The following is an 11,005-nucleotide window of genomic DNA, read 5'->3' as shown; positions in this document are numbered from 1 at the left end:
CTCTTTTTTCGGTATAAAGTAGGTAATAATTAAAATCATGAATCAGTGAAGAACCTGTTTACAGCATTTTAATACTTTTATTAAAATACTTTTTCTTTTTTTTTAAACTTGAGATATCAAGAATGATTTTCCAGAATTGTTTTAATAAGAATACAACACAAACATTTCCAAGCAGCTGAACTTTTCAATCTTACCTAACTCCTCAGACGTTGTGATTAAATGTTCACAGATTTGAATATTTAATTCATAAACTGCATGCGGTGAACCGATGTTGCCGCAGTGCATGCTGGGACGGGGAAGTGTCAGACAGACGCCATAATGTTTCACTAGCTGGAGCAGAAAATGGATGCTCCCTGGTGCTAACTATTTAGCTGAATGGGGTAACAGTCGCTCTGAACCGATTTTGCTTTTTCTAAGTACCCTCACGAAAAAAATAAATAAAGTGAAATGGTAAAAAACCTTACTATAGAACGGTTTGTTTTGAGGACGGGTTTAGTCTGATAGGACACTGCATGACAAGACTGCTGTAGTGGAGCTATGTTGCTATGCTAGCTGGCTAATGCTAGCATAAACCCAGCAGGTTGCCATCGTTGAGCTAGCTAGCGTGTGATGATATCCGGCTGAATACACAGTTAACTACACAGACACTTGTTCAGCTGACGGACCAAAGGCTACACCTTAAGGTAAGAACATGACCAAGCTAATGAGTCACATATCACATGTTTATAGACCTAAACTGATCTTTGACAGAGTCGGCCTACTGCGTCACTTTGTCATGGCCTTGTTTTGATGCAACATGATGCGGATTTTTCACTTCTTCAAAAACATCCAGGACATGATATAAGTAGTGTAGTTTTATTTAGCTCCAGACACGGCTTTAGTATTTTAGTCAGTGCACGCTGCTTTCAGGTGATGATGGTTTTTAAAGTGAGTGTTTAAGCCTAAGAGGCAGCATGCCACATGTCAGCAATGTTTTTCTTCATGTGCATGTTTCCTCTCACCTCTGTCACATTTATGAACATATATGTTTGTATGTAAATGTGTGTATGTTTGGCCTCTGCCACAGGTATGGCCTGGCTTTGATTTGGACGGGGATGGCAGAAGGGACTCGTACTGGCGACATGCCCTCCTTCGATCTGAGTTCAAGCTCTGAAGCTAAAAAGAGACCTAGTTCTTCTGATGGACGTGAGTAGAGTCGCCTTACAAAGTGTCGTTAAGAGAAATATATTGTCAGGTTGGTGTCCACTGTTTGGGTTTCACTGACTATAATAACATGGTTATAAATTATCAAGTCCACAAGTAAATCACTGTCAGGCTTGCATTGGTCGGAGAGTTTCCCATATAAATACAATGATATTCATCTCAGTGAAGTTTGTCTGTGTTTGGTAAACTACAACATATTATCTTCATACCAGTTAAGGGATGTAAGATATTGACATAATTCTTATCAGAATCAGAATTCTAATAATGAAATAGTTTTGACAAACAATTATGAACTTGCTTTATTAGTGCATTTAAGAAGCATTCGCCTCAGCTTCACATCAACACCAGCATACAAAGACTTCCTATCCATTCATTAAATGAAATCACATTTAACAATCTGAGTCGTTTACTGTACTTTTTTTCCCTTCATCTCTACTTTCTCCAAGTTAAATTAGACCTTCTGTCTGGGTTTCTAACAGCTACAGTTTCATGTCATTGCAGGAGACGAGCCCATGAGGAAAATGCCTGTGTCGAAATTTGGTCCAAGACCTCGATTTGAGCCTGTTCACTTTGTCAGTGGCGGAAGCAGTGGGGGTACCGGCACTGATGAGAAAGAGAACGACAAGGAGGGCCGGAGGAGTGACTTGTACGCTGCTAGACAGTGGGACTCTGAACACTCTTCTTACAGCAGCACCAGCAGAGCGCAGGGCTCCTCCTCCCTGAGGCCGGCTTTTGACAGAGTGCCATCTTACAGCTCTGACTCATGGGGCTCCCATAGAGATAGGGACCGAGATCGTGACAGAGAGTATTTTTCAGGAGGTACAGGCGGTTTGGGTTATGCAGGACGTGGGTCAAGCTCAAACTACATGGCTAAAACACAGCAGGACTACGTTGTCAAGTATGAAGCCCACAGCTCTCGAAATTCTGATGCATACACTCAGACTCACAGGTACAATGGCTATGGGGGAGGGAGCAGATCAGCGGGCTGGGATTCGGGGCGTCAGGGTTTGGGGTACGGTCACGAGGAGCGGCCCTCATCCAGCAAGCCATTCTGCAGAGTCTACAACAGTCCGGGCAGAAACAGTCCCACCAATTCAGTCTCCACACCCCCACCTATTCCTATATCTCAGTCGACGTTAGATGAGAAGCAAAGGCTGATTGCTAGCGTAGCATCTGCATTAGCTGTCGCTTTTAGGGACCCATTGTTTATAACTGGGAGCGACTCGCCAAACTATAATTTCATGCTGAGCCGCAGCATTCAAGCCTGCAAGACAAATCCTGAGTATATTTACGTCAACCTGAAGAATATACCTCAAGCCGACCTCCCGAAGAACAGGAAAGTGCCAACAGATGGTTACGCCTGTGAACTCAGATGTCAGGGTGTGTATCTCGCCACTGGATACTCCGGGAGTAAAAATGGGGCAAGGGACCGCGCATCCGAGCAGGCCGTGAAACTCTTTCTGAAACAGGTGGAGGTTCGTGTGGTGCAGCGCAGATTCAGACGCTCCATCGTGAACGACATGGTTGTATGCCAGATGCATAGCCCAACACCGGCTTTTTTACCCGCACTCCGCAACCCAGAGGATAAACCTACACCCAGCTCTAAGGGCCAGTATGAGCCTGACAAACGGAAACACTGGACAGAGTTTGTGGTTATGGACAACGCTCACGACGCTATATGCATACTCAACAATTCTGCCGCTTTCAATCGCATGCAGATTGACTACAGGTTCGACCAGCTCCCCAACAGCAGCGTTTGGCTGTGCAGCGTGTTCCTGCAGGATGAGCTGGTGGCGCAGGCAACGGGCACAAAAAAGAACTCGAAGCATGCCGCGGCTGAAGAGGCGGTCAGGAAGCTTCGCATGAATCAGGCACAACGACAGCAGCAGCAGGAACAACAGATCCAACACTATGAACAGCAACAGTCACAATACTCCAGAGGAAACAATAATGTGGAGTCTGCTGGGCGCTTTGGGCAACATGGTGTCAAGAAGAAGCATTTGAGTGAGCTGGTGATCCTGGAAAACTCTGACAATGCTATCTGTATCATTAATGACACAGCTCAGTTCAACAAAGTGACTGCTGATTATAAGTTCACAGTTCTGCCGGATCATCGCTGGAGGTGCGAAGTCTACTTGGAAGGACAGTTTGTAGCTGCAGGAATTGGGCCTAAGAAGTTAGTAAAGCACATCGCAGCAAAAGAAGCTTTATCCACTTTGAGGCAGACACAAGCTGTTGTGAAATCCAACCTTAGAAAGGAGGGCCACAGCGATGCCATTTCCCGATCTCAGATCCTGGCTCGGTCCGGCGAAGAGACCACGAGGCAGGAGATTAAGGAGGATAATATCGGAAACCAGTTGCTGCGCAAGATGGGCTGGAAAGGAGGCGGTCTAGGTCGAGATGGGGAAGGAATTGCAGAACCAATCAGAGTGAAGGAGCAGTTCTCCAGAGAAGGGTTGGGCATGGACACAGATAAAACTGGAAGTCAGCTCAGCAAGCGAGACATCGAGGACATTATTCGAAATTACGCCATGTCAGAGCGTCAGGACGATCTCCGTTTCTCCACCGACCTCACCAACGATGAACGCAAGCAGATCCACCAGATATCTCAGAAGTACGGCCTGCGGAGCAAGTCATACGGACAGGGGTGGCAACGGTTCCTCATTGTCAGTCGCAAAGTACACAAAGACCAGCTCATTGGTCAGCTTTTACAGGAAGGACAGGTGGGACGATACGAACTTGTGAAACCTCAGGCCTCTCACTAGTTTGCATGAAGGACAAAAATGAGAAATTAGAAGATCAGCTCGAATTTGAGAACGGACACCCAAGTGAACTGCTTTCTATACTGTATGTGTGTTTGATTTATTTAACACAAACATGAACTATGAGAGACCTTCAGGTGTCACCTGTGGTTTCTTCATTCCTTTGCCATGAGATGAATTTCCCCTTTGGCAGGGGGTGTGGAGAATGAAGTTCTCTCTTTTCATTCCACGTCCAGTATCTGTTTCACTTTTGCACTACCTTGTGTTCAGTGCTTTATTACATCCCAATGATCCTACAGTTTTCAAAAGTCCAAAAAAATTTAAAAAAAAGTTTTGTCAAATTGTTTTGTTGCTATGTAAGGAACCTGGCAGAATATGCAGCTTTTCACTGCTTTTTCAACTCTGTAGACAGTTAATAAAAGACAAGGATTAGAGAGGCATTAACATCAAACTGTAGCTAAGTGTACCAGTCACCCTGTAGTCAAACATCTCTCTTCAGCAATACCTGCTATGATGACTCTTTAACACCTGGAGATCAACCTTCAAGTCCAAGCTGTATTTATGATCAGAAAATCAAAGCTGTGATCTCTGTTTCATGTCAGGTGTGCTAATTCATGTGAATAAAGTTAAATGTCTGCTTGTTTTCACAGCTGGTAATACTGAAGAAATTAAAACAGAAAACCAGCAACATTCTGATTGTTGATTATTTTTGTAAAGTCATTTTAAAGCGACAATAGACAACTGATGTATATTTATTTTATTTACAAGAAAATGTACATTTTGTTACATGGGTTACCAGTGCAAAGTTGTATCATCTGAAAACAGACACCATCCTGTTTAAACATTTGTATCAGCCAATAATGAATGCTGATTTATAAGATTGTAAAATAGCATAGAAATACTCTCACACGGTCTAAAATGTCCCCAAGTGTGAATCCAAGTGAAGTGCCCTGAAAGGGAACTGCCTTGTTTGTGTTTTTAAAAAAAAAAAGTATTTTCTCTAATATCTGGAACAATCTTAAAATCAAAGGCATGGATTTGCAGGACACGTTTATCTTTTAGAGGTTTGTTTTTTTTAAGGCAGAAAAAATAAAGGAGTGAGGCCACTAGAACAGAAGGACAATTCTTGGATTTTTAGATATGAACTGTTGGTACCTACACAGCAAACCACACAGCAAGCACATCTAATAACTGTCACTGTTTTATCCAAATAGGTTAATTCACAGAGAAGTTAAAAAGTAAAGTCACAACAAAGAGCCTGTCTAATGCCACCTTTAACAAAAAGAAAACGGCTGGGGCTTGTAGCAAGTAACCCAAATATAACAAGATACATTAACTTTCAACAAACATATGCAATTGCCCAACGATAGCATTCAGAAGGCGTGAATGCCACGACAACAGTATACAGACCTAGCAACAGTTGTGGGGCAAATGTACTGAGAAGGATGTGCTGTCTTCTGTAAGATCAGTTTGTGTTTTTCTTGATTCTGGGCTGGACACTGTTCATACTTGAATGATGACAGGGGTCAACAGTCACGCCAACTCTGTTCAACAATAGCAGAAACCCTCTTCTCGTATTCACGCTTGTTCTCCTGGTAGAGCTGGGCTGCTTGGCTGTTGGCTGGACTGTTTGGGTTTGGCTCATCCAGTAGAGACTTTGCATAAACAAGGAGGAATACCAATAAGCTACATTTATACTGATAATGCATAATATGAAATAACAGCTGTGATTACAGGTGAAAACTGCCAGTTGTATTAAATTTTAACAGATGTGGTTTCGCTTGCTCGCTTTGTGAAATCAAAAAAGAAGTTACTATAGGTACAAAGATGTCAGTTTACCTGTATGGATGTTAGGATAGAAGAGACGTCATAGGTTGGACTCCAACGATTCTGAAGTATATCTAAGCATATGCTGCCGTCTGCATACACTGCAAAAGAGCACGCGCAAATACAGATTACAACAAAACATTGATGAAATAAAATAAACATCACTGATGCAATGAACAATGTCAGTGAATCTGTTTGGACAGATAGTGGAGTACATACCATTAGGGTGAAACATTTTAGAGACAAATCGCACTGTTGGAGGTTTATTTGGATATTCCTCTGTGAATTCAATGGTAAGTTTGAAGGTTCCTGAAAATGAGGAGGGATTACATCAGATGAATTAAAAGCATTAACTAAAAACTGCATTTCACCCAGGCAGTAACTTGAAAACTACCAGTCTGAATAAACTTTTTTTTTTCTTCCAGTCTGACAGATTGTTTTTTAGCAATGTTGATCGGGCTCTCTATGCAAGACACACCTTTGTGATCAGATACTTAATGACGATCATTTCTTGTAGCGAAATTGTGCTTGTTTAAAAAAAAGCCCCAAGAAATGATTAATAGCTATGGCCCATAGTACCAAAGCAAAAAAAAAAAACTAAACTCCAAAGTTTGCCTTCTTTGACAATTATGACAATAATTCAAAGCCTAGAGCTGTAAAATAATTCTTGACATCTTTTACAAGAGGTAAATGTTTCAAACAATGCTTTTCTTTCACATTCATGAAGGGAAAGTGTTTGGTAGTTTACAAGCAAAACAGTTTCAAGGCCCTGTATTTGATGCAGTAATGTTTAGCAGGGTTGGAAAGACATTTATTTGGATGTTAAGAGAGGAGTTACCATCTTCAAAAGGCGTTCCCTCAGGACTGAAAGAAAGGTAAAAGACACCTTTTAATCACTTTTCAAATCATACCTTTGAAATTTTTCATAATCTCAAATCCTTTAATGACCTACAGCTTTATCACGTTTATGTTTACAAAGAAGTAGTACACACTTCTAGGAAAATGTGGAAAGCGTCTATAAATAAATAATATTCCCTTACTTACCCAAAAATGACAGCGTTCCATACCATAATATTGTTTTCTGATGGGGCCCCACTAACCCCTGCAGGAGGATCTTCTTGCAGCCTGACAAAAACAGTGAAAGCATAGTTGTGTCACAAAATATATTAGATGTTGTTCGAGCTAAACAAATAAAATCTAATGTCACAGAGCTACATATACTGAAGATGGTGCCATTGTATGCTGAAGGGGTCCCAATCATGTGTAGATTTCCCAAGACGTCCACTTCACCAGGATTCACAGTTAGGTGGCATACAGTATTACAAACAAAGATCAACATCTTTTTTTCCAGATCTGCCTTTTGCCTGCCTGGTGATTACAAACACATTTCTGATTCTGATGTTTTAGGGTTGTAAATCTTGTCCAATAATCACGATTTGGGGGGGGAACATGATTATTTTGTGTCCATGGGTCAACCAGGAATTGGTCTTGGAGAATACGGCCACGGGTATGGGTTGTTTCTAACTTACTTTAGATCAGGAATAAAAAATCATTGACCTTATATTCAGTTTTTTTAAAAGGTCACATGACAGATGGCTGCTCATCATTTTCCTTTGAATATGACATATCAATTGATCGATCTGTGGACAGTTATCTTCATCGACCTTTGAAGACCATCTAAGTAACTGTTTGACTGTATCCTGTATATAGAGATAGATCATCTGGTAGTGAAACAGCGTTTACGTCTTTAAAGTTACGAAACATCAACATTTCCACGTAACTCTCGGCTGACTTACCTGTAACGTTAACAATGATCGTTACCTGTTAATCCATTATTAGTAATTAATGTAGTTTCCCTAAATCACTACAGGCCTAAGTGAACGACAGACACACTCACAAACCAAACGAAACACACAATTACTAAACAGCCATGGTTTTATTATTATTTGTAAAAAAAATAGTTCAGATGGCCGTTCGTGCTAAGGCTAACAAGCTAACGTTAGCTTCTGCTACTTCTCTGTTGTTTTCTTGTCGCTTACCGTTTAAAATCTCTCATTAAACGTCGTCTTGCTGGAGTTGACATTCTGTTTAAACGTAAACCTAAATCTTTGGCAAAAGCCCAAGTGGCCCAAATGGGAGACGAATGTTTTTTTTTAATCGGTATAATCTTTCAACTCCTTGCTGGCTAGCAAGCAATTGCTAGTTTGTCAAATATTTGGCAGCCTATGCTAGTCCGCAGGCGCGACCACTTAAAACAGGAAAAGGGGGACGTTACTTTCGACTTGGAGATAATGCGAAGGATGTATAGCCTCATGAACGCAAGAGTTTATGTCTTGCTGCATGCAGAATTGTTATATATGAGTTTTTGTTTTTGACACCGCTCCACGACGTTTTTTAAACATTATTATACACAAAGCAGACTCCCGGGACCCTACAATTGAATCAGTCCATCAAAGATGACGTCATGTGTTTAGCCCTCATCGTCAGTGTTTTGTGACGCCGGTAAACAGTGTTCGTAATACTCTTACACAATTCTTCAATTCATCATTTCAGAAAAATCTTCCCATCGTGTCATTTGTTTAATATATGACTGACTGTTAATGTTAAAGGCAGTTTCGGCATACATGTTGGATTCACAATGACATTGAACGACCACTAGATGGTACTTAGCTCCCAAATTATGGTCCATGACAACACCTCAGACGATTCATAACAACGTGGTTAATTGTTTTACTTGCCATAGTTACTACGCTGAACTATACCACAAGACCAATGTTAAAAACAATCACAGACAGAAACATCACCATTCAGTGTTCAAATTCAGTTCAGATCGTAAATTGACTGCCGTGTAAAGTAAGATTCCCATATGGTCTAGCGGTTAGGATTCCTGGTTTTCACCCAGGCGGCCCGGGTTCGACTCCCGGTATGGGAACTTCGCTTTTGTTTTCTAAACAACTACATGTATTTACTTTCTAACTAAGGAAAGCACGCTATAACCAATGATCTTAACTCAGAGGGGGAAATGGTTGACCAGTATCTTAAACTGTGGCATGTTTGATACAGCTTTCACAACATGCGCTCATCATTTCCAGAGAAACCTAATGGTAGGCCTACTATAGCCCCAGACCCCGCCCGTTTAGGATTTATCCTCAGTTGCTCTCATCTCACAAGGGTTTGGACATTCCCGGAAGATGCACATTACCACATTTTATATCTCGCCCTGTGCTAAAACCTCGCGCTGCCTTAAGGGTGAAGCTTAAGGAAACAAAGGAGACTCGCGAAATTAATTTAAACGGATTATTTTTGTCTTCATTTTATTCGTCATTTAATTTGATATCATCGCACATGGCTTTTTTTTTTTTTTAATTTTTTTACCTAGGACACACCTGTGACCGCGTAAAGCTTTGCTAAACATAGTCTGAATTTAGTCGCTTTTGATAAATGTTTATCTAACTTTCAGTAGGCTATACAATTAATAGTGTTAAACCGTGATGGATTACACGGGATTTCAATTGGCCTACCCCCAAAATAAATCTAAATTATTTATAACTTTTTAAAGAATGAGTCAGACACAAACTACTTTTTTTCCACAATGTCTTTTTAGACCATCGTCACTCGATGCTTCTTGTTCAACAGTGAAAACCTGTCCCTAGTCCTCTCTGCCTGGTTTCGCTTCACTAGTAGTACCAGACAGCAGCCAAACTTGGTGCTGGGCCAATCATTTCTCAGGAAAATGTGACTGCTAGGAATTCCCCACGCATGAGTCCCTGTCGGAGAAAAAACGGCAACCTTGTGTCAGGAAGCATACGAGAGCAGCAGGAGGGTGAACTGACCGGTGACTCTGCGATGATGTATCCAGCCAGAGTTCAACTCGCACCAGGGATAATCATGCTCCTCTGAACGTCTTCCCCTGGTTTCACGAGGAAAACTAAACTGCCCGAATAAGACAAGGGATATGGTTTGCTGTTAACTTCCACCTATAGGTAAGCCCTTTGAGTATTTTTAAAACAAGTTTTGCTCTTATTGCTTTCTTTCTTGTGACTAACAGTCTGTCTTAAAGCTGTGGCTCTATAACTCATCCTCTCTGTTTCTGAATATCATCTGAGAGGCGTTTTCATTCTGAAATACACAGGACTGAGCCTACTGTTGGATACTACAGCAGTTTTCTTTGACAGTTTATTACACACTTTATTGCACAATATCTGATCTTCACAGTTGTTCAACTACAAGTGTAGCAGCATGACTGAACTCATGATACAAGCTAGTAGAATTCATGACCTGCAGCTCTGTTTTGCCCACTACTTCATAGATTTGTGTGACTCCCCTTTGTGTCAGTCAGCCGGCATGTGACTGCCCTGAGAGCCTGTGTGTGAGAGTGTGTGTTAGTGCTTACTTCTGTGTTGCCACATTCATACCAGTGATATTTAGAGCACTCATTGTATCTGTCATATACCGTAAATTCCGTACTATTGAGCGCACCTGGATATAAGCCGCACCGGCTAAAAATAAGTAAATAAATGTATTTGTACATATATAAGCCGCACTTGATTATAAGCCGCAGGTGTCCACGCTATAACAAGAGCTATTTACACAGACCTAGGCTACCGGTAACATCCGCAAATACTGTAGCGTCCGTACGGACGTTAAAGGACGGCGAGAGCGTTCAAATAATAACTTAATAACCCGGTCACTGTCGGCCGTGACCACGCCGTTTACAGCAGAGAGCAACACATAACTTGCCGTAACAATCCAACTCTCTCCCCCAGCGTTCTCTCATACAGCCACTCAACACGTTCTCGCTGGTGCATTCACTGACTCTCCACATAATCGGAATTATGAACACATTATCAACTACTGACTTTACAACATGAACCGTTACAATACGAAGCCTTGCCGACGGTGTCTGTAACACGGCTGATGAAAAAGATGACCGTAATATATTTCACAAGAAAAAGTCCATCCATTCACTGCCTCAGAATGACTTCATTACTCACTTCCTCAGTCTCTGTTGTCGCTGTCAGTGTCATCTTAACGTGCAGCAGCTCTGTTAGCTTCTTTGACAGCCAGCTCGATCGCCTTTAACTTGAAAACTGCATCATATGTATTTCTCCGTGTGTTTTCCATCATGAGGGTGCGTGCATGAAGCGCAAAATGACTGATATTAAGATCCGACGTGACGAAGTCAAATGTTTTTGCGGCAGAAGCTCATTGTC

The 11,005-nt window shown here is 41.5% G+C and overlaps 3 protein-coding genes across 4 annotated transcripts in view; 2 read left to right on the top strand and 1 right to left on the bottom strand.

Annotated features, from left to right (window-relative positions):
• Positions 1-260: 260 nt before the first annotated feature.
• On the top strand, positions 261-4,655 carry nkrf (NFKB repressing factor). Its single transcript, XM_079352021.1, has 3 exons — positions 261-683; positions 1,067-1,185; positions 1,705-4,655. The coding sequence occupies exons 2-3, from the start codon at positions 1,095-1,097 to the stop codon at positions 3,966-3,968; spliced, it is 2,355 nt and encodes a 784-aa protein (XP_079208147.1). The 5' UTR covers positions 261-683; positions 1,067-1,094; the 3' UTR covers positions 3,969-4,655.
• Positions 4,656-4,707: 52 nt separating this feature from the next.
• LOC306829132 (ubiquitin-conjugating enzyme E2 A) lies at positions 4,708-8,018 on the bottom strand. The gene is made up of 6 exons (XM_079352032.1): positions 7,832-8,018; positions 6,837-6,917; positions 6,631-6,656; positions 6,012-6,101; positions 5,805-5,893; positions 4,708-5,620 (listed from the first exon to the last, which is right to left on the bottom strand). The coding sequence occupies exons 1-6, from the start codon at positions 7,873-7,875 to the stop codon at positions 5,492-5,494; spliced, it is 459 nt and encodes a 152-aa protein (XP_079208158.1). The 5' UTR covers positions 7,876-8,018; the 3' UTR covers positions 4,708-5,491.
• elf1 (E74-like ETS transcription factor 1) overlaps positions 6,942-11,005 on the top strand; it is a 40,470-nt gene continuing 36,406 nt past the window's right edge. The window contains exons 1-2 of one of the 2 annotated variants that reach the window (XM_079352029.1): positions 6,942-7,299; positions 9,397-9,775. The gene's annotated coding sequence lies outside the window, so the exon portion shown is untranslated. Of the gene's footprint in view, positions 7,300-8,657; positions 9,776-11,005 lie in introns of those variants that run through there. The other variant, XM_079352031.1, reaches the window with a different exon arrangement.

This window comes from Symphodus melops, assembly GCF_947650265.1.
Source record: "Symphodus melops genome assembly, chromosome: 9".
NCBI lineage: Eukaryota > Metazoa > Chordata > Actinopteri > Labriformes > Labridae > Symphodus > Symphodus melops.
This window is presented reverse-complemented; position numbering and strand designations above follow the sequence as displayed.